Source organism: Ctenopharyngodon idella, chromosome 21 (assembly GCF_019924925.1).
Source record: "Ctenopharyngodon idella isolate HZGC_01 chromosome 21, HZGC01, whole genome shotgun sequence".
NCBI lineage: Eukaryota > Metazoa > Chordata > Actinopteri > Cypriniformes > Xenocyprididae > Ctenopharyngodon > Ctenopharyngodon idella.
The window spans coordinates 27,909,317-27,932,546 of record NC_067240.1 but is presented as its reverse complement, the minus strand read 5'-3'; the positions used below and the strand labels follow the sequence as shown (position 1 = coordinate 27,932,546).

The 23,230-nt window shown below is 36.0% G+C and overlaps 1 protein-coding gene and 1 long non-coding RNA gene across 3 annotated transcripts in view; both read left to right on the top strand.

The window, feature by feature from the left end:
* LOC127504210 (uncharacterized) overlaps positions 1-12,785 on the top strand; it is a 38,120-nt gene extending 25,335 nt beyond the window's left edge. The window contains exons 16-23 of the mRNA XM_051878748.1: positions 2,423-2,667; positions 4,535-4,606; positions 4,742-5,013; positions 5,503-5,624; positions 10,173-10,399; positions 10,537-10,694; positions 12,012-12,115; positions 12,242-12,785. Coding sequence (XP_051734708.1) covers positions 2,423-2,667; positions 4,535-4,606; positions 4,742-5,013; positions 5,503-5,624; positions 10,173-10,399; positions 10,537-10,694; positions 12,012-12,115; positions 12,242-12,534 — 1,493 coding nt within the window. The 3' untranslated portion in view covers positions 12,535-12,785. The remainder of the gene's footprint in view (positions 1-2,422; positions 2,668-4,534; positions 4,607-4,741; positions 5,014-5,502; positions 5,625-10,172; positions 10,400-10,536; positions 10,695-12,011; positions 12,116-12,241) is intronic.
* Positions 12,786-14,791: 2,006 nt separating this feature from the next.
* Positions 14,792-23,230, top strand: LOC127504257 (uncharacterized). Of its 2 annotated transcripts, none has more exons than XR_007927319.1 (4): positions 14,792-15,178; positions 21,275-21,315; positions 21,394-21,708; positions 21,861-23,230. It is a non-coding gene; the product is annotated as an uncharacterized LOC127504257 (long non-coding RNA). The 2 variants fall into 2 exon arrangements; XR_007927320.1 differs by lacking the exon at positions 14,792-15,178 and adding an exon at positions 15,259-16,080.

The window sequence follows — 23,230 nt, the reverse complement described above, 5'->3', positions numbered from 1 at the left end:
ATTCTATATATTCCCTAGGCATTCTATACAATACCTGCTTTTCACACATTGCCGGTAACATATACATTGAATACATTATATACATTGAAAACTTGAAAATATCAAAGAATTTCTCCTGTAAACCTGAAAGACTGGAAAAGTTGTGGAAATTTCTGTAATAAATATACAGCTATTATTATTATTAATATTTTTAAGAACATTCTTTTTGGGAATATGAATACTTCTTAAATTGTATCTTAAGAAAAATCTTAAAGCTGCAGTCTGTAAGTTTTGCCTCTATGTCGCCATCTCTGTTTGAAACCTGCAAATGCAGTTATTTGCAGAATTATCATCTTTATGTGGGTTGTGCATCCGCATAATATTACTACTAGTAACATGAATGTGGACGAGTACTCTGAAGTGACACCGATCGATCATTTACCCGTATGATGTGCTCTCTCTAGCTACAGATACAGGATACATTCACTCTAGAGAGCGTGCAAAAAGACGGGGCGCAAATGAATAGGAAAAATCTGCGGCATCTTCTATCTTGAGACAGTTTTTTTATAAAATAACTATTTTAACTTGACACGTCTCATTAAAAACATGCCGCTGACTGATTAACTCCCGTTAAGCCAGTCGTGACGAAAATAGTCTGAGGTCTTATTATGATGCAGGCAGTGCAAAAAGACAAGCTTTGAGGTGTTTTTCATGCAGCGAGTCTTCAGCAATACACGCCTGTTAGAATCTAATAATTCAACTTAATAATACAATTCAAGAAGATCTGTTCAAGTTGAGCGATCTAGCACAGAAAAGCAGGTACCCGGGTATCAAATGGAAGACTCAGACACAGAAAGTGCAGTTCAACCAAGATACAAAGTTTATTTGTCCAGAGGGTCAATATATATTGAAAATATAGGAAGTGAAAATGACAACTCAGCATTAATACATTAAGTAGGGGCTGTATGCTACTCTAAGAAAAGAAACATGTTCTCTAAGCATGACGCAATGCCTAGACAGAGACACAGAGAGAGAAAAACAGGCACAGGGTGTTCTTAGAATCTTACACCGCCTTCCAATCAAATTACACCAAAGCCTGTCATTTTCTTCTTAAGAAAATATTTGAGAACTTATGAATTTTGCAAGAATTGCACTTAGGAAAATTCTTATGAACTTCTTAGAATTTATCTTAAGAATTTTCTTAACTTCTTTCTGAAGATTTTCATGAATCCGGCCCCAGGGGTGTCAAACATACGGCCTGAGCGCTGTAGATAGTATGGCTTAATCTAGTCTGCAGGTTATAAAGAATAAAAGCAACAAATTTCAGTAATTTAAATCCAATAATATAAACCCATAAATATGGAAACACACACACACACACACACACAAAAATACTACCAAATCATTGTGTGTATGTGATATCCAATAAGGGGATGCTCCAACAGTCTAGATTTAATGATCCTGTATAGCAATAATGGAGGCTCTTGGAAAGAAGCTGTTTCTCAATCTGTTTGTACAGGATGGGAGAGGGTTGAACAGGAAGTGTCCAGGCTGAGTTACATCACTGGTGATGCTTTTAGCTCTTTGCAGATTCGAGATCTGATGAACCATTAAGCTGCTTTTACCACATGCTGTAAACCTCTCTGGTCAGCAGCAGTGCAGCTGGTGTACCACACTGTGGCGCAGTAGGAGAGAATACTCTCTATGGTGCCATGGTAAAAATTTCTGAGTAAACACAAGAAGGAGGTCGATCTCTTTGCTCTAATCATTGCAGAATAGTATTAACAAAATCCAAGGAACGCATCGTGTTGTCAAATTGTACATATGGTTTATCTGGCCCTGTCTGTCTCTTACATAAACACACCACGTTATCAATTGCTGTAAAAAGAGCATGAAACAGAAGTTGAGATTTGAGACTTTTCTTCCCTATTGTGACATATATCCAAGTGAAACAGCTTCTGGAATGAGAAAAATGTATGGCAAGACTGGATTTCATCCTTGGGAATTATTGTAGTAAGTTGGCCATTGCTAACTAAACAGAGGCAGATCTCAATGCCAGTTTGTAGTCAGTTGTGGAGAATATTTAGTCCTACCCTCCGCTGGGACATATGTGATGAAGGGAACAAATTTTGTTTAGAGGGGAGGTTAACGTATTTAACTTAAAATTACAAGGATATATGATTATTTTGTGCACAGATAAATCATTTATAATAAACAGCAACATTCCGTAAAAAATAAGAATTATCAATTTTGATTTTATGGTGAATTTAAGATAAAATATTAACAATTCCTGAAATTGGTCTCAGATGGCAAAATCATAGCAAAAAAATTGTACAGTGTACTGTTAACACACCTATAATTCTTATTCATCTGCCACGTTTCTCTTAAATGCATTTTCATCTTATGAACACAATATGTAATATGATGTTTGTATCTCTTACAGGTGCAAAACTCTATAGGGATAAAATGGCTGAAGAGGAGCACAGAGCTAAACTCCGTTCACATCCTTTGGTCATAAGACTGTGCACATCAATCTCATCAATGCTCATCCGATTTTTCCTGAAGATTTTCAACAACATGAGAAGTGTTCACAACAAAACCATTGTTCCTGAGAGCAGTTTTCGAGTGGTCTATCAGTACACATCCTGTCTGCTGATCACAATTCTTTTCTGGGCAATAACATTCATGGTGTGTATCTTTTTGTGCAATTTAGCAGTTCTCTTGCAATGAAATTAATACATTTTAAAAAAATGTGTAACTTTGCAGTTTTCAACCCGCTTTGGATTGTTACAATGTCAGTAGAATATGTAAATGAACAATGTTCACTTATTCTCTGCATCACCTGGGCCAAAATATTCATGTTTATTTGTCAGCAAAACAGCTTTCTTACCTCTACATGACAACATTTTGCTTCGGGGAGGTTGAGCGGAACTGACAGAACGTCAGTTTCTTTTAGTTTTTCCCCTCCGTTTGGCCTAAAACACTGTGTTTGTGGTCAAGTTTGAAATGTTGACTACAGACACAGAGGTTTTTCAGATTTTCCGTTGCGGCGTTCTCTCCGTATTTATTTGATTCTTTGCAGCTTTTAACCACACTGCCTACAACTCGCTGGATCCTTCACTGGAAACCAAAAGTATCTCAATCCCGCTAAACATTTACTCTTTGAATTCTTGCACGCGAGAACAATACAAGTCGACACTATTTTGACTAAAACTTTACTAAGAAGTATTTCATTCAATACTAAGAAGTAATCATACCTACTTGAGTTTTAATGGTTCATTGATGGTTTTCCATGGTTTGTTGTGGTAGTCTGAATAGACTTTTGACTGTAAATGTTCACCTGGTGGCTGAAATTGCTGCAATAAATCCTATAGACTTAAAGGGTTAGTTCACCCAAAAATGACGATTCTGTCATTAATTACTCAAACTCATGTTGTTCCAAACCTGTAAAACTTTCGTTCATCTTCGGAACACAAATAAAGATCTTTTTGATCAAATTTGAGGGCTTTCTGTCCCTTCATTGACAGCCTATGCAACTGACACTTTCAAGCCGCAGAATAGTAGTAAAGACTAAATTAAAGTAATCCATGTTACTCCAGTGGTTTAACCTCAATTTTTATGAAGTGACGCAAGTGTTTTGTTTGCGCCAAAAAAATAAATAAAAAAAAAAACATAATTTACCACTTTATTTTTGGAGATATTAATCTCCAATTCGCGTTCACGCAACAACATCTGTTCTCGCGTCAACACAACATGCATGCATCATGGTGCTCTCGTGGAGATTAATATTTTAAAAAAAGCTCTCAGATTTGATCAAAAAGATCTTTATTTGTGTTCCGAAGATGAATGAAAGTCTTATAGGTTTGGAACTACATGAGTGTGAGTAATTAATGACAGAATTTTCATTTTGGGGTGAACTAAACCTTTAAACTAAAAGAGGAAACCTTATTCAAAACTCTTAAGATATTTTTGAATTTGTGTTTATTTCAAATATATTATTTAAAGACATGCTGTCTGTCGCACTATCCCTTACTGCAAAGGATTCTTTTAGTTAAAGGTGCTCTAAGCGATCCTGGGTGGAGTAACTTCCTGTTGACGTTCGAAGTGTTGTCAAACAAAACAGAGGCTAGCTTCACGCTCATTGTGAGTAAATTGATGTACTTTTAAATAAAAAAGTATGTTTTAATTAGAAGTCTAGATAAATGATAAAATAGTTTGTTGATAGTAACGCATTCTTTAACCCCAAAACTCCACCCCCAAATCATTCTTGTCAGTTATTGGCTGGAGCACTGTTTATTATATTTCATGGTTCAGACTGCACCAGTTTGTTTTTGTTGCCGTTTTTGGAGCTTGTGGCGACTACAGAGACCACGTTTTTTTTACAGTGTGTTCAGGGGACAGGCAGCTAGCGGATAGTGAGGAGATGTTTGCTGTATGTGACAAAAAATGTTTTGGCCTAAAAACGCGTGACATCGCTTAGAGCACCTTTAAACATCAAATATTGGCACAAAAACTAAATCTAAAAAGGCTCTCCTCTGTTCTCTCTCTCTCTCAGCCTGCTGTGTTTGATGTTAACTGGTATCTGTTATTGCTCACACGAATTGTTGAGTTCCTTCAGATATGTGAGGTGAGCGAAAGATTATCACGGATTTACATTCAACTCAAGATTATTCCCAAAACATAACACAAAACTACATTATAGCTGATATACTATAAAGATGTAGAACTTATTAAGTGTAATTCTTCCCACCTTTTTTTCCAGGTCTTCCTGAAGTTTCACTTTTCTTATTATGATAACAAAGGAACATGTATTTCAGATTACAGATCAGCGTCCCGTAACTACATGAAGAGAAAATTGGGATATGTCTTTGATATGGTCTGTTCATTTCCATATGGCCTTCTAGTTATGCACCATATGAAAAAGGAGCCCGCAGATTTCCTGCCTATGATTATTTATGTCCGGATTGGTCACTTGCCACGCATTATTTCACTATTAGTGTTTATGTGGAAAGAAGAACAATCAATAACATCCAAGTATGTCTTTTAAACTTGATTTACATTTAATATTACTTGCATTTCCCTAAAATCCATTGGTCCTACTTTATATTGTGTCTTTTACTACTGTGTAACTTTTAAATTATTAATTTGATACAATGCACTTATTGTGTACATACATGTTTTTATGTTGTACTTATATTTAAAAAAATACCTGCATGTAAGTACAGGTCCTTTCACTTACAACTTCACCCACCCTTAAACCTAACCATACTGTACCACCAAACCTGTCCCAAACCTCACTCGTATCCACCTCAATAGCAGCACAAGTGTTTCACAAACAACATGACACAATAAGTACAGTGCACCTATTATTTATTTGATGCAAGTACATAGTATTTAAAGACAACTAATATAAAGTGTGACCAGTCTATGTATTTAACTTATTTTATTATTGTATGTCTAGATTTTCATTTGCAAAACAAAGTCACATTAGCATTTTTTCCCCCCCCTTGTTTTTGTTTTCAGTGTTCTGTACATTAGGATGATCAAGTACTTCGTACACTCAATCCTTTTTGTCCACTGTGCGACAGTGCTCTGCATTTCATTTGTTGAAAGTCATGGAGTAATGTCATGGATTACCAAAACAGGTAAGGAAATTAAAATTGTAGGACAATTTAAAGGAGTCAGAGCATGAGACATCAAAATCCCCTTGATCTTTTAAAATGATATTTGAAATAATGTTATAAGAATATACTGTAACTTTCAGAAAGTCTGTTTATTTTATTTCAGTCTTATCTTACTAGTTTGTGAAGCATTAAAAAAAAACTAAATTACGGCATTTAATTATTAAAACATTGACTAACATCATAAGCAGACACCAGTCAGATAAATAAATAAATAAATAAAAGGATGAAAAAATGTACCATGTGAACTGAGGCAGCTGGTATCAACATCATAAACATAAACAGTCCCTAAGTTCTTCCCACTTATATTTAATTTTTTTATTATCATATGCCTTGTTTTTTTGTTGTTTTTTTTGTGCACTGAAAGACAAAATGTCAGCAAGATAAAATGTGGATCAATTTAGATTTATGCATTTGGCAGATGCACATGCAACTTGCATTGCATTCAAACTAGTTTGCTTAATGGCTTAAATATCGATGTCTGTACATAATGTGTTACTTGTGCAGATGTATCTTGTCTGTACATGTAACGGCTCTGGATTTCCATATTTATGGTGTCGGCATATGTCTCTAAATCACTATACTATAAGACGCTAAAGGCACTTCTGGCTTTTTGCAATTTCTAAAATGTGTGAGCAAGTAGCAGAACATGGACGCCTTGGTAGTGAGAATGATTTGTTGTCCTTTTAGTTTTCAGTATATTCACAGTTTAACATGGACTTTCATACATACTCACCCTCATGACGTCCCAAAATTAGTAAGACCTTCGTTCATCTTCGGAGCACAAATTAAGATATTTTTTTATGAAATCCGAGAGTATCTGAACCACACATAGGCAGCAACGTCATTGCACCTTTTTGAGGTCCAGAAAAAGGCCCAGTATCGTTAAAATAGTCTGTGTGACTACAGTGGTTCAACCCTAATTTTATGAAGTGACGAGAATACATTTTGTGTGCCAAAACAAAAATAATGACTTTAATTCTGTCAGGACCTATATCGTCAAATATGATTGATAATGCATAGAGTTTGTATTGGCGGTATGGTTCTGTTCTGGGCAAGAACTCTCTGTGCATCCATGCAGCCTAGAATGGATAAGAGCAGGGAGAGCAGCAATAACCCCCCTAGGGTAAACAGAACAGAACCAACATATGCAGATATCATTAATGTCAATAATTTAATGTACACATATTTCAAGAATTAGTCTGATTCAGGGGAATCATAAGGCCAAATCCTGACTGACGAGAGGAGGAGCTGGGGATGGAGGAGGATAATTAGCTCCTGAGAAATGCGATAGCTGCTGATAATACTGAGGAGCTTATATATGGATGCCGTGATAGGCGTCGTATTCCTATAGGTAGATGTAAGTCACATGGGAGTCAGCTGATGCGAGCTTGACTGATGTGACCTGCCAGAACTGACGCTAACGCTGGATTTAACAATTTGAACTGTTGTCATACACAGTTGACATAGTGAACGCAGTGCAGGCTTCCATGTTTATGTCCATATGTCCTCAGTTTACTGAGTCAACGTATTGGAAGATGCTGTATTCTCGTTGCCGTCAAGTCCTGTCCCAATAAAGATGTAACTTTGCATGAATTAAATAATACAGCCATGAATGAGCACATGTTGGAAATAAAAGCGCTGAATTGAATTCTTTCTCTGTTGTCTGTGCTCATCATTAGTCTCGTGAAGTCGTCTGCATTTTGCTGTTCACTCAGTGGGTTGATGCTCAGGAAATGCTCCACCGCCACCACATGTAACTTTTAACAAGATTCACTTGTTTAAAACACCGTAATTATATAAACATTTATATGACCATATAACCATTAATTCGCTAATAAACATCCAAGTAAACACAACTCTACGGAAATTAATTATTTATTATCTCCACGAGAGATTGCAGTTTGAGTATAGTTCTGTGTAAATGCGTAGATAAACAGCGCTTTGTCAGCAGATATTTCATAATCTAGAATGACAAAAACATTATTAATTATTCTGATATAACATACCAGTTGAGAAATGCAATAAAATACGATGTTTTGTTTGTTATATTCCAATATTCCAGAGAATATTATTCAGTTATTTAACATTATTCTTCACTCTTTAGCCTATTAAACAGCTTATAAATCTACTAAAACTGTAGTTTAAAATGAAGTATTACATTTGATAATGACTCCTGTCTTTAATTTATTTTCTCCATTTGAAAACAGACATTCTACATTTATTTTGCTTATTGTTAACATTAGTGTTGCTGCTGATGCTTTTTATAAATAAAATTATTTTTGTAATATGAAGATTAAAATTGACATGAAAGACTACTAACAAAAAACAACAAAAACAGTTTTTTTTTTTCAACAAAAACAGTTTAGTAACAGTGCACTTTTTTATTTTTATTTTTAGCTTTCAGACCCCTCTATTTATTGGTGTATGAATAAGATTTGTTTTGTTTTCTATGCAGGAGGAAGTGATTGTTATAAATAAAATGGTTTGTTCAGTTCAGTGATGTTGTAATCGTGTCAAAAACAGAAGCATAACAGTAAATAAATATCGGTTCTGCATATCAGTTATTGGGCACATAAATGCACAAATTACCGGTATCGGTTCTAAAAAATCAATATCGGTCGATTACTATTCATAACATTAAGGGTGAACCACTGTAGTCACGTTGACTATTTTAAAGATGTCTTTAAAACCTTTCTGGACCTCAAAAGGTGCAGTGACGTCGCTGATTATGTGTGGTTCAGATACCTTCGGATTTCATCAAAAAATATTTTAATTTGTGTTCTGAAGATGAACAAAGGTCTTACGAGTTTGGGACAACATTTCACCCTTTTCATTTCACCCTTTAAGTGTCTGCAGTGAATGTTCTTGTGGGCCAGCTGCACCTGCTCAGTTTTGCACTACTATCCTGGTCCACTAGTGATGTCCGGTTCGCAAATTCTTTTCAGTGAACTGGATGAACCAGTTCACCAAATCGGACTGCACTGTGACTCAAGTCAGCAGAGATCTGCAAGTTACTTAATCAAAACTCACTTTCGGACATGCCTGACAGTCACAACTAAAAAGAGTTGGTTAATGGTTACAACAGGTGTTGAGTCACCAGTACACTGCACTGATGGAACAAACTGAGCAGTTGACTTGAATGAGGGGGTGAAATGTAAATTTCTTTATAGTTTCTAATGGTTTATTTAAAAAGGTGAGTTGATTAAGACTAGTTTATTCACTTTATATGCTCTACACATGTAAAACATCCACATTTCACATCATTACTGGGTGCTTTTTTGTCTACAATGTTTGAATACAGGTGTGTATTTTTATTTTAAGTGTTTTATTTTCGTCAAATTATACCTATATCACAACTGTAGGACGTTTCACACACAGTAAGATAGAGATTCGGTGTCACCCTTTAAAGTTGTTATTGGGTGCATATGGTTTTTCCTGGGTCAAAAATGGTCTCCGGTGGTGGCGGACAAACACGGTCATCCACACAAGGTACAAAGTACCCTACCCATGTGAACGGCGAGCCCCGTACTACTGACAATAAATACAGAATAAATGCAAAGAAACTGTTTGTAATATTAACTTATCCTATTTATTTATGAAATAAAAAACAATCACTGTCAGGACAGATCATAAAACTGTCACAATTTGGGTCCTTGAAGAAGACGAGGAAAAGGACGGCAGTTCAAATAATAGTGAAGCTTTAATTACTCAGAACAAAAGAGATGTCCATGTAACACAACCAGCACAAGACAATGAACACAGAAAACTGAAGGTCTTAAAAACACCAGGTAACAAACTCAAATGAAAACAGGTGTGCACTAATTAATAACGTAATGATAAACATGACAACAAATGATGAGCGGGAACCCAGGACACAAAGAACAACAACATAAAAGTCTTTGAAAACTAAACCAAAACAGACTAAACGTGACAAAAACAGTGTTTAGAGCTATTTTATATTTAAAAAAATGTGAATTTTTAAAATTAGAAGCTGTCAATTACAACACAAGGCACACAAAGCTGCACTCTTGCGAAAACTCCTGTTATAATCAATGAAGCCATCTACATCTCTTATTTACATTTTGTTTATACTTTGTTGGTTATACAGAACTCACGCTGAACAAACTCAGTGGTGTGGAGCGTATTCTGACTAACTTAAACACATCTGATTGGCCATTGTGTTTACGTGCGCAACAGATTTGTCTGTGATTGGCTACAAAGCTCAACGCTGAAAAAACGTGAATAGAAACCTCTCTTCACAGAGCGCTTACACAAACACTCACAGGAGTGTTTTAAAGCAGCCGGCTAACAGCAGAATGGCAGATATCGTCACATTAAATGATCAAGTAAATCTTTGGCGGGACAAAGATTCATTTTGGTGGATGCCAAAATATTTTTAATTCAGGAAAAAGCAATATATCTCCTCTTAACTAGCTCAAACCAGCCTGGACCAACATGGAATTCATGCTGGTTTATGCAGGATTTTTCATTCTGTTTTCTCCTTTGCAGAGATCTATGACTTCACTGAAATGTATAGATATGCTACGTACTGGTTATTACAAATTTACACAACAACAGGATATGGTGATATAAAGGCAACAAACCTTGGAGAAGTGATGGCATGTGTTTTGCTAATGATTCTGTCTAAAATTCAAGTGATTTATAAAATTGGACTTCTCATCGCTACACAAACAAACAAGATAACACAGCAGGAAGCCTTTGAGGAAAAACTGCAGGTAATTGTAAACATTGCATCTTGGAGAACAACAGTCTTATTTAAAGTGTGTATGACATTGTAAAGTGTTTGGTCATTTGCAAGTCATTTTAACTCTAGTTATGATTTATTTCCGAATAACCTTGCAATCTGTTCCAGACTATTCAGGGGTACATGATGCATGAGAGAATCCCATCTACATTACAAAATCGGGTGACGAGGTTCTACAGTTATCAGTGGAATCGCACCAGAGGGACATGCGCAGAGGTTTTATTCAAAGGCATCCCTCGCTCTTTGAAAATTGAGATTGTGTCAAGGTAAACAAGCCTATAAGGCAGTGTGTCCACCAAAGCATTTTAACCACCTGAAAACGCCTTGCTGTGGGAGCTTAAGAGCGCTTCTGCAGGGCAGCAATTTATTTTATTTTTTCCAGTTGAGACACTTTGCACAACTGGAAGATAGTTTATTTCTGTATTGTTTCTATATGAAAATGTCGATACAATGTAAAGTATTTGCTCTGGCTCTTGTTTTAAAATATTTTGTTCTGTTGTTACGCTTGTTATGTTGTTGTCATCTGTTGCTGTTGTACAAGCAGAATTTGGCAGTTGGTCGGTGTTGTATTTGTCCTGCCTCTGATCCACTGTGATTGGATGGCTGGGTAAAAAGTGACGGTGATGAGCGCTGCATTTTACCCAAAGTCGAACATTCTTCAACTCTCGGCAACCAGTAAAAAACGCCAAGCTGCTGGCATTTTAAAATGGCACTCAATTGGAAAAATATGCTAGCCTCAGGGGGAAAAAAAGTGGGACACATTGTCTAACTAGTTTTTTGGGCAGCATTTGTTTTACAGAGTGCGAGATGAGTAAAAATTATTGTCTGAGGTGATCAACAGAATACCATTGCTAACAGACATTAAGATTGAAAATAATAGGGCTGCACAATGTATCAACGGTTATGATCGTATCTGACTTTTTCTTCCAATTTAAAGGGTTAGTTCACCCAAAAATGAAAATTCTGTCATTAATTACTCACCCTTGTGTCGTTCCACACCCGTAAGACCTTCGTTCATCTTCGGAAAACATATTAAGATATATTTGATAAAATCCCAAACAAAATAACGACTTTATTCAACAATATCTAGTGATGGGCAATTTCAGAACACTGCTTCATGAAGCTTCGAAGTTTTACAAATCTTTTGTTTCGAATCAGTGGTTCGGAGCGTGTATCAAACTGCCAAAGTCACGCCCCCCAGTGGTGAACCATTGAAATTTTGAAACACTTATGGCGTAACAAAGCCTCGTTTACTGAAATCACATGACTTTGGCAGTTTGATAAATGCTCTGAACCACTGATTCGAAACAAAAGATTTGTAAAGCTTCGAAGCTTCATGAAGCAGTGTTTTGAAATCGCCCATCACTAGATATTGTTGAATAAATTCAGAGCCATTGGATTTTTTCAAAAATATCTTAATTTGTGTTCCTAAGATGAACGAAGGTGGAACAACATGAGGGTAAGTAATTAATGACAGAATTTTAATTTTTGGGTGAACTAACCCTTTAATAACATACTCTATTCAAAGTTTCATTAAAATGTTTTTGAATTTGGTTATTAATACTATTTTGTTTCTGATTTAGAATCTGCATACAGCATTTCAAGAGGCATCAGTTTTTCTCCCACTTTACTGAACCTGTCCTGAGGGAACTTTCCACGAAAATTCACTTCCGATGTTTCCCTGCTGGTGAGCATTTGATAAATCTTTGATTGTGTATAACTGGAAGCTTACAACTGGGTCTCAAGCTTACAACTTTACAGCATTACTGAAGAACTATTGTTGCATATAAAAAAAATTTTCTTTGTTTTTAAGGGGAATATATTTACAGAAAGGGAGACATTTGCACTGGAATGTATGTGATAATAATTGGCAAGGTTAATCTGTGCCTGGACACAAAGGGTAAAAATGCTTTTCAGCGTCTCTCTGCTGGAGCAGCTTTTGGTGATCACGCTGTACTGGAATCTACACACCGTGAGACTGCTGTAGCCGCAAACTATGTGGATATTGCCATACTCTCCAAAGACTCTTTGGACAAGCTGCGTCTCTTATATCCAGCTGCTGTGAGCCATGTGCTAAAGAAAGCATCTGATATTCTACAGCTGTAGTATACTTGTAACGCTTCTTTACTGTGACTGATAGTAGTTAGTTGATCAAATAGATAGCTGTGTGGTAGGTATAAGTGCGACTGCAAGTTCATATTATTTTAGGATATTTTGTTTATCTGCTATGGTAGATTTTGTAATGTAATGTTAATGTATAGAGTGATGCTGCTGATAAAAGCAATAGTTGTTAATTTGTCATGTTCTATTTGACTAAATAACAAAATTTCCACATAAAATAAAAATCTTCAAAATTACATATTACTTTGTGCTGACAATTTATCCTCAACAGTATTACTCCAGGGAAATACAAATATTTAATTATTTGGATTCAACCTCTCGCACATGAAAATCGATGGTTCTGCATGAATCACCTATAGGCTGTCTGACATATGTTAGCCTCAAAACTAAGAAATTTACCAAAAGATGACAACTTTGGGGCACTATTCATTCTAAGATTAAAGTAAACTTTAGTTACCTACGAAATGTGTATAATATCGGATATCAGTAAAACGTCATCAACTAAGAATTAAAAGAATTCGTGTATTTTACAAAATATAATTGTTTTTTTTCTAGTGCTTATCTGTATTTAAATGTCAAAAACATAAAATAAACATGGTTATTATATGGTTGAAAACACTGAACAGTTGTGATAAATGACGAGCACTAGGCACGTCCGTCTCTGGTTCAGTGCCAGCCAAAGCACGAACGCAGATTTCATTTTACAAGTTGATAACGTGACGCACTGAACGCTCACCCAAAAATGAAAATGAAGTTATCATTTAGAGAGAGCACATAGGAGCATGCCAGTATGAAATTGATGCATCGCTACTGCGGCACTTTTTCTTTCTTTTTTTTTTTTTACAGTACTTTGTCAAGCAGAGTACAGAAAATTGGTCCCAAAATGAAATGTTAAGGGATAAAGTGATAAAAAGATGTGTTTAAGCCAAAAAAGGGAAAACTTTAGGATCAAAATAAAAGACTGATAAATGTTATCGATTAAACCATAAAATAGCAAGAAGGGGGTGTTTTGGAAATTGATATTGATATTGCTATTTACCTGTTTCAATGTTATTATTTGCTTGCTTTTAAGTTAAGGCAATATATGCTTGAAAGCTTGAATGATTATGAAATTAAGTAACTGCAATACTTCCTTTGTTTGTTATAAGATAATATGACTAAGCAACAGTTGTGAAAGTTAGGTTTTTGAGTTTGATGTTTGTGACCAACCACAAAGGTTAACAATAAGGATGAAGAGAGCATGCATGATATATTTCCCAGCAGTCATTTACTAGAGAAACAGGATCCAGCGTATGAGAAGAGAACTGAAAGATTCCCTGGTGATTATCTAAGAGGAAACTCCATCAAACTCAAAAACTTTAATAAGCTAACGCAGGAAAATACATCTGCTTCATCACAAACTCATCTGAGCTTTAGACTGTACAACTGATCATCAATGATGTGTGAAATTGAACTATTTGTGTGTCAAGTTTTCAGTTTAAATAAAAAACTGCGAAAAATAGTTCATCTGTTGAAGTGTTTTTTTTTTTTTTTTTTGATATTTCTGTTATAAATTTTGCTAAAACTAAATGTTTTCTCACAACCAACAACAACAAACCCATTAGGAACACATCCTCTTACATTTTTCTACTAAAAAAAACACCAGCACCACCAACAACAATCCTCTAGTAATACAAGTTTTAATTGGTCTGCACACATGGAAAAGATTCTTTGAAAAGAATCAGTGTTTGAACTCCAAATAAGTGTCCCTTCATCATAATCAACTCCCACTACCGTTTATTTAAAAGTTCATTTTGAACAGCCTCTGAGATGTTCAACTGGTTTGGTTGGTGGAGAACAATAAAGCCAGACATGGAGGTGTGCACTGGGGCTCTTTGAGGGTCCATGGGGGCTTTAATGGAATCTAATTGAATCTTGAATTAACATTATAACATTGAAAAAGAATAGACATTAAAAGAAAAACAATGTATATCCTCCAATTAATTCAAAATGTTTAACTGAATTAAAACAAGCAACACACAATGAAACCTACATGCTGATACTATATGCCTATTAACAAGCAAAGTTTGAAAGGCAAATTCATGACAAGGATGTGTGTTTGAGACTTTACCTTTATCTTTATCTTTCAGTTTCACTGTAAGTCAGAATAAACAAAACCACTAAAACATCTGAGTTACTCCTCCCACCAGAATATAAACCGAGTCTCTCAGTACAGTAGTCTGTCAGGATGAAAACGAGAGAGAGGAACTATGAGGAAGATCTTTCTGGATTGAGCCCGTATAAAAAAAAGGAAGTTACTTATTGTAGAAAAATGTCAAGTGTTAATTAATTTTTAAAACCCATTTGAAAGGCAAATTCATGAAAATACCAGGCTTTGTTTCCCTGTTGTATATAATTCTTTCTCTCATTTTTCTCTGTAGGTCAGAATGAGGACTGGAAATTCTGCTATCTTGTCCTGCTTTTACAATGTTGAACTGAAGTCAAGATTTGACAGTGTATTACAGACTCACAGCGGGAATATATTCACGATATTAAGACATTCACAGAAATGTTTCACTGAGAATCAGGATCCAGAAAACAGCGTTTTCCCAGAGGAGTTTACAAAGGGGAGCTTCAATCTCATATTCATGTAAGTCTGAGTACATTTACTCATTTAATTTATAGCTTATAATAAGATCAAATGTCACATCAGACAGGAGGACCACTATAACTAACTGCTGAAAAGACCAGCATATTTTTACTATAATATAAACATAATTATTTTTGAGTGAAACTAGCAAAATATTTTGTATTCTAACCAAGGAAGATGAGAAATAAAGCTGAGCTTTTGGTCATGTCTTTTAGTGATGAAATAAAGATAAACAGATGATTAGAGATCCAATGAGATCAGAAACATTATGATGTTAGGAAAATTCATTAGAAATTCAAGTCGAGAGTACATGCGAAAAGTCAACTTGTCGCTCAGGAGTCTTGAATGTATTAACATCTTGTGAGTATTTCTGATCAGTTCACCTGGTTATGAAAAAATCTGTTTGGAAAAGTTGCATTTCAGAAATATTTATATGCAAACATTAATAGATAATATTGGGCCACTATGATGATCAGGTACGTTTGATGAATTCTGAATCAAATGCTATTTGGACAAACGTGTGTCGTACTTCTCACTTGGCATTGTTCGAGAAGCCGTTTCACTCAGATATAGAAATCTCTATATTTTTTCTATGTAAATTTATCTTTGTACCTCTTTTGGAAAATTGTGAAAATACAATCGTGATTTTTTTCTGCTGTTGTTTGAAGCAAATTCTCCCGTTCACCATGGTTCTGTGGTAATGCGCTAAATAGTTTGCGATCAGTCAATAATAAACACAGAAGAAGAAGAAGAAGGTTATGTGACGACTTCCGCTTGAGAACCCTGAAACGTGGAAGAAGTTCCGAGCCATGATACTTTCGGATTTCTGACAAAGAAGGCGGCTATCTCAGGATTTTTTTGTGCTATATACATTATTTATTTTGGTGCACCATGATCATCGGGTATGTTTATGATTTTTTTAATGAAATTCTGTTTTCACAAAACTTACTTCCCACACGTTTCACTTAAGATCTGCCATGACACGTGCAAAAAGTGATGATGTTTGCGTGATCACATATGTATTTGGCCTGGTTTGTTTTGATCCTAATTTAAACTAAAATTAACAAAAACCATTTCAACGTCATTAATTAACGAGTTTCAGGTTAACACTAACAATAGCTGTGTTGCCTTTTTGTGACCCAGTGCGTGTGCATAATTTTTATTTGAGAGTAATTTGGCCTAGTCTTATAATGTATTCAAGATAGGGCCGCATGTGCTGTGACACGTGCAAAAAGGGATGAAGTTTGCACGACTCGCATTTGTATTTGGCCTGGTTTGTTTTGGTCCTGAATTAAACCAGACATAACCTTTCATTAATGCATTAATCATTTTGATTAATTTGACATGTTGAAAAAGTGGTTTGATTAATTAACGAGTTACAGGTTAATAGTTGTAACTATTATTTTGATTCAGCCATTAGCATGTTGTATTGCCTTTTTGTGTCCAGGTGCATGTGCTGTTATTTTTATTTGATAGTAATTTGATTTGATTGAAACATTTGTTCATTTAGATGTCAACTGATGCATTTTGACAGTTTAGTTGATAGTTGACAACTAGCAAATTAAATCCAGTTGACCTGAATCTAGGGCTGCACGATTAATCGTAATCGAATCGAATCGCGATTTGGCTTAGTGCGATTATGACATCGCAAAGGCTGCGATTTTTATATGTACACAGCGTGTTAGTGAAGAGCTGATCTGTGATCAGTAGTAAATGACGCTCCATCTGAGAGCACTGCATTAGAAAAAGCAAAAGACGTCAAATATACAAACTTTCCAAACATGAGAAGCCTTTATGAACTTCTTTTCTAACAAAAGACAACATTTAATGTGTTTTTACTCCAAACTCACTTCATAACGTCAGTTAAGTGTTTGAAATAGCATTTTGATTAGCATTGGATTATGAATATACTTTATTATTACGGAAATACCTGAGAAGGCTTGAAGAAAACATATAAACCATGTATTGTTGTAGTCGTGTGTTTATTTTATTCATGTTTAATCAATCAAAGCGTTTCTACCTTCTTTTTATTCAGTCACAGCGACAGCATGATGCCCATTGGGGATTTCCTGGAACAGCGTTTGTTACATTGCGTATATTTGGAGTATCTGCTCAAGGGCGCCCTCCGGCGTCCAGTGTGAAACTGACATGTTTAGCGCCAAGTAAAGCTCACTCAATCCTATTCAGGGTAAAAATAGGAAAAATAATTCCTCTCTCGAGGGGAACATATAATCAATATGTTTTTCTCCAGCGTGCATAAGTGTACAGGGTTTTTTTCCACAGTGGATGCATAAGAGGCACGTAGTTCATATTAAATACATGGACTCCATTTTTGATTTTGCATACCTCCTGACAAAAATAAAGAAATTACTGAGACAGATTTTTATCATAATATAATATTTGATAATAAATCCTTAGACCTTTCTAATGATTTATAGACATACTGCTTGCATGTTAACAGGTAACAGGTAAGTTTTAAATATTATTTTCTAATTATTATAGTTATATTTATAATTAAATACTAATGCTAAATACTTTAATAATGAAAGTTATTACAACAGTAATATTTCTTATTTGGTTTAATATTTTTATTTAGCAATAATGATAATAATAAAAATAATTAGTCAAAATAATGTATTAGCACAAAATTTCGGGCCAAATTCTGCAGCCCTAAAAACAAGTAAAACAAGCCTGGTATTGTTTATCTTTTTTTCATTTGTTTTATAAAATCGCATTTTAAATCACAATTTTAACCAGAAAAATCGCAATTAGATTTTTTCTCCAAATGGTGCAGCCCTACCTGAATCCCATTTAAAGTTTACTTTATAAATATATTTGTATTTCTGAATGATTTCACTTAATTGGTCTTTATGTTATGATGGATAATTAATATGTTATTAAATAATAACTCCATGAATTTTAATAATTACTAAAGTATACAAAAATACCGGCAACGTCATGCCACAATTGTGAGGAGAACATCTTTCCCCAACGATCTCATTTTAAAACTTTCCACATCAAAATAAAAAATTATATATATATATTAGGAGTGGGAATCTTTAGTCACCTCACGATCTGATACCAAAACGATTCTTGATCTACTTTTTTTCTTATTAATTAATTAGTTTACCGACTTGAAAATCTTAAAATCCTTACATTTACATTTCCTTACATAAGTAATTATAAGTACTTTTTAAAGTAATTACAAATTGAAAAAATGGAATTAAAACAATTGTATGTTAAGAATTTTAAACTAATATAACTTCAAAACATACAAACAAGCAGCAAATAATAAAGAGGAGCAAAGAAACATATTACAAGCAATAAACAAAAGAGTGCTTTCAGTTTTTAAGATTATCTGAACATTTTCCATTCAAGAACTGTGAGTGATTTTTCTTCATCTTTACTGTCGTTTGATTGTTACAATGACATCACAGACGGCGGGAGCTCTAATAAGCTGCATTCACACACAGATCTCTTTTGAAATATAAGAAGTGATGTGGTTTGTCCTGTCTGTTTAATCCCTGAAGACATCTTTCCACACTCTTCTTCGACGACTACACACTGCCCTCAGTACTGTGCATATTGCCACCTAGAGGAATCTTCTGTTGCATGCGCACCGTCCGCACCATCTCGAATTTGGGGACGGGGTGTGCGCACGTCTGCGAGCCCTCCGGATGACAAAAATTACATCATGCAGACAGGGCACGAACCCAGACAGCCGAAGTGTTCTTTGGGCACTACACGGAGGACAGCCGCATGCGCGAGCACTCTTCACAAACAAAGCACGTGTCAGCTTTTGAAATTGAAAGCAGCCTTCTGTTAATGAGTTTTACATTTTAAATATATAAGTCCAATGCATTCCAAAGGACATAAATGATGACTTCGTAGAGCATTTGTAAGGAAATTACTGACGGGCGAGATCGCGTACTGAATGTGTTACATCAGAAAAAGTGTGCATCTCTCAGCGCATCCTGTGCAATGAAGCCCGCTTCAACCTTTCCGTACTTTCTAAAAGATTATTTATGGAAGGTTCGAGTGGTGTATGTGTGTGAGGCATTGGAAGTAAGCAAAATACTGGTGTTCGGTTAAAAAATAAGCTCAGAATCAATTTCTGAAATTTGAATTGTTGGAGAGAGAATAGGGATGCATTGATGGATTGAATTCTGGAAAAGTTGGGATGTTTTGAAGCAAATGAAATTTGAATAAAATGAAAACTAAAAGACTTTCCAATCACATGATCCAATATTTTATTCACAATAGAACATAGATAACATAACAAATGTTTAAACTGAGAAATTTTATAATTGTATGCACAAAATGAGCTCGTTTCAAGTTTGATGCCTGCTACAGGTCTCAAAATAGTTGGCACGGGGGCAACAAATTTTATATCAGGTCTGTAACATGATTAGCTATAAAAGGGATGTCTTAGAGAGGCAGAGTCTCTCAGAAGTAAAGATGGGCAGAGCTGTGAAAGAGTCAATAAAAAGATTGGAAAACAATGTTCCTCAACGTGAAATTGCAAAGGCTTTGCAAATCTCATCATCTACAGTGCATAACATAATGAAAAGATTCAGAGAAACTGGAGAAATCTCTGTGTGTAAGGGACAAGGCTGAAGACCTTTATCGGATGCCCGTGGTCTTCAGGCCCTCAGACGACACTGCATCACTCATCGGCATGATTGTGTCAATGACATTACTAAATGGGCCCAGGAATACTTCCAGAAACCATTTTCGGGAAACACAATCCACCGTGCCATCTGCAGATGCCAACTAAAGCTCTATCATGCAAAAAGGAAGCCATATGTGAACATGGTTCAGAAGCGCCGTCGTGTCCTGTGGGCCAAGGCTCATTACCTGTAGCAGGCATCAAATTTGAAATGAGCTCATTTTGTGCATAAAATTATAAAATTTCTCAGTTTAAACATTTGTGTTTTATTGTGAATTAAATATTGGCTTATGTATATGATTTGAAAGTCTTTTAGTTTTCATTTTATTCAAATTTAAAAAATGTCCCAACTTTTCTGTAATTCGGGTTGTATATATATATATATATATATATATATATATATAATATATACACACACACATAGACACAGACACAGTCAGCTGCATAGACACAGACCAGTCAGGGTGCCCATGCTGACCCCTGTCCACCGCCGAAAGAGCCAACAGTGGGCACGTGAGTATCAGAACTGGACCACGGAGCAATGGAAGAAGGTGGCCTGGTCTGATGAATCATGTTTTCTTTTACATCACGTGGATGGCCGGGTGCGTGTGCGTCGCTTACCTGGGGAACACATGGCACCAGGATGCACTATGGGAAGAAAGCAAGCCGGCGGAGGCAGTGTGATGCTTTGGGCAATGTTCTGCTGGGAAACCTTGGGTCCTGCCATCCATGTGGATGTTACTTTGACACGTACCACCTACCTAAGCATTGCTGCAGACCATGTACACCCTTTCATGGAAACGGTATTCCCTGGTGGCTGTGGCCTCTTTCAGCAGGATAATGCTCCTGCCACGAAGCAAAAATGGTTCAGGAATGGTTTAAGGAGCACAACAAGGAGTTTGAGGTGTTGACTTGGCCTCCGAATTCCCCAGATCTCAATCCAATGGAGCATCTGTGGGATTCATATATCTATATTGGCCTAAAGTCAAGATTAATAAGGGGATAATCATTTGATAAATGTTTCTAGATTTATTGAAGTCTATGCAGGGAGCCGTTACTTTAAAATAAGAATGTAATTTCTTTGACAAACAATGTGTCCACACTGAATATAAAAAGAGTCACAACAATCAAACAATCACACTGGAGGGTGGGTGGAGGCATCTTAATTATATTACGTGAGAATCAAACCCATGACATTGCATTCAGCTCTCTTGAATTCCCAAACACTTGCCTTGAATGTGGACAAGCAGGAAAATTGGAGTTAAAAGACTAACATGTTTGACAAAACCAAACTTCTTGCTTTGTTTGTGCAGCTGGTAAACATAAACTGCACTTATCTGCTCATCTCAAACCAGCCTGTTACCAATGTCATGCTGTACTGTGAGATTAAAAAAAGTTAAATTAACCTGTTTTCTGTGTCTCTGCAGTTTCTGTTTCATCTGTGTATTTGCAGTGCTGACAAACAAAGGTGAGCATCTGAATTGTATTTTGAAATATAAATTCATGCAACGCATTGCGTTTACAGTTAATGTTTCTGTGATTTCAGTGTGTCTGCAGGTCACAGTAGAAGCTGTTATTGGTGGTTCAGTTGTCCTGCCATGTTCTTCCACTGAACCTGATCATAAACTTCAAGATATTAATGTGCACTGGAGACACAACAGTGAGATTGTGTATGATATAGTCAATGGTAATGAGTCACAGGGCCCTCGGTACAAGAACAGAGCTGAAAGCTTCCCTGATGAGCATCTGAGAGGAAACTTCTCCATCAAACTCGTCAATCTCCAATACACTGATGCAGGAAAGTTCGACTGCCACATCACACCCTCAGATGAAGTTCACAAAGTACAGCTGAGCATTAAGGGTGTGTAAAAATAGTTCATTCATGTTTGATGTTTTAAATAAAATAAAAAAAGCCTGATTTCCAGTCTGAACTGGAAAATAGATTATAAAAGATAGATCTGTTTTCTTTATCACAGTGCTGTAATATTTTTTTCTGAACTTGTTTTGTTGCAGAATCAACAGAAGAAATCAAACCCACTGAACAAGAAAACCAAGGAAGACACCATATACTGCTCTTTGTACCTGTATTAATCGTCATGCTTATAATAATCTGTTTCATATGTCGCTGGATCGTTTCCTTTATGTAACAAAGAGTGGCAATATGAAAGATAAAAAATTCATCCCATGATGATCCAATGATTTATTTCATTTTAAAGCAAAAAAAAAAATGCATCCATCCATCATAAAAATTAATCCACACGGCTCCAGGGGGTTAATAAAGGCCTTCTGAAGTGAAGCGATGGGTTTTTGTAAGAAAAATATCCATATTTAAAACTATTAACTGTAATAATTAGCTTTCAGCAGACGCCCATATGCATCGATTTGCAGTGGAAGAGTGACCTCTGACCTAGCCCATGACGCAATGACGAACGCGGAAGCGCAGAGGATAGAGAAAAACAAAACACCAGTCACGAATTAGAAGTCTAAAATGTGATTTCGATATAAGAGCCATTTCTAAGCTTACGATACTCCTACATCCTGCGTCATACATCTCGTCACGGGTTACTCATTTGGTGCAAGTCGATTTGCGCAGTATACGTACGGTCGTCGGGCGGAAGCTAGTTATTTGAATTTATAATGTTTTAAATATGGTTATTTTTCTTACAAAAACGCATTAAGGATTATTTTTATAATGGATGGATGAATTTTTTGGGGCTTCAAAAACTGCCTAGGATGGCTTGAGGGTGAGTAAATCATGGGATAATTTTCATTTTTGGGTGAACTATCCTCCCTTTAACAAGTGAGAGTGTTCACATCGGAATCACAAGCAGAACGTCATGATTAATCGCATTTTCTGCCGCTGATCATGCCTCACTCTTGCTTGCAGTGTGAATGTTACGATACAAGCTCCTGCACCGGATCTCCCGGGCCGCCAGAGGGAGCCCTCCCCCGAGTACTAGTTTCCATCTGGACTACATTTCCCACACTGACATACCTGGGACTGATCGCGCGCACACCTGACGGCTATCTTCTCATTATCCATGCACTATAAAGCACACGCTCACACTCCGCACTTTGCGAAGTATTGATCAGCCACGGTTATCATTTCTGAGCGATTATTTCTGATTGTTTGCCTGTTATCGACTGGACTGTTATTCTGGACTGTGATTCTTGCTGCCTGCCTCTTTACTGCCTGCCATTATTTATCCCTGTTTGCCGCCTGCCTCGACCCACTGCCTGTTACCTGGTTCATGATTCCTGTATTGCCCTTGTTGTTGAATAAACTGCAAATGGATCAACACACTTCTGAGTCGTTACAGTGAACCAAGCATTACACAGTTTAGTGTTATATTGCTGTTCTATAATAAATTGACAGAAAATAA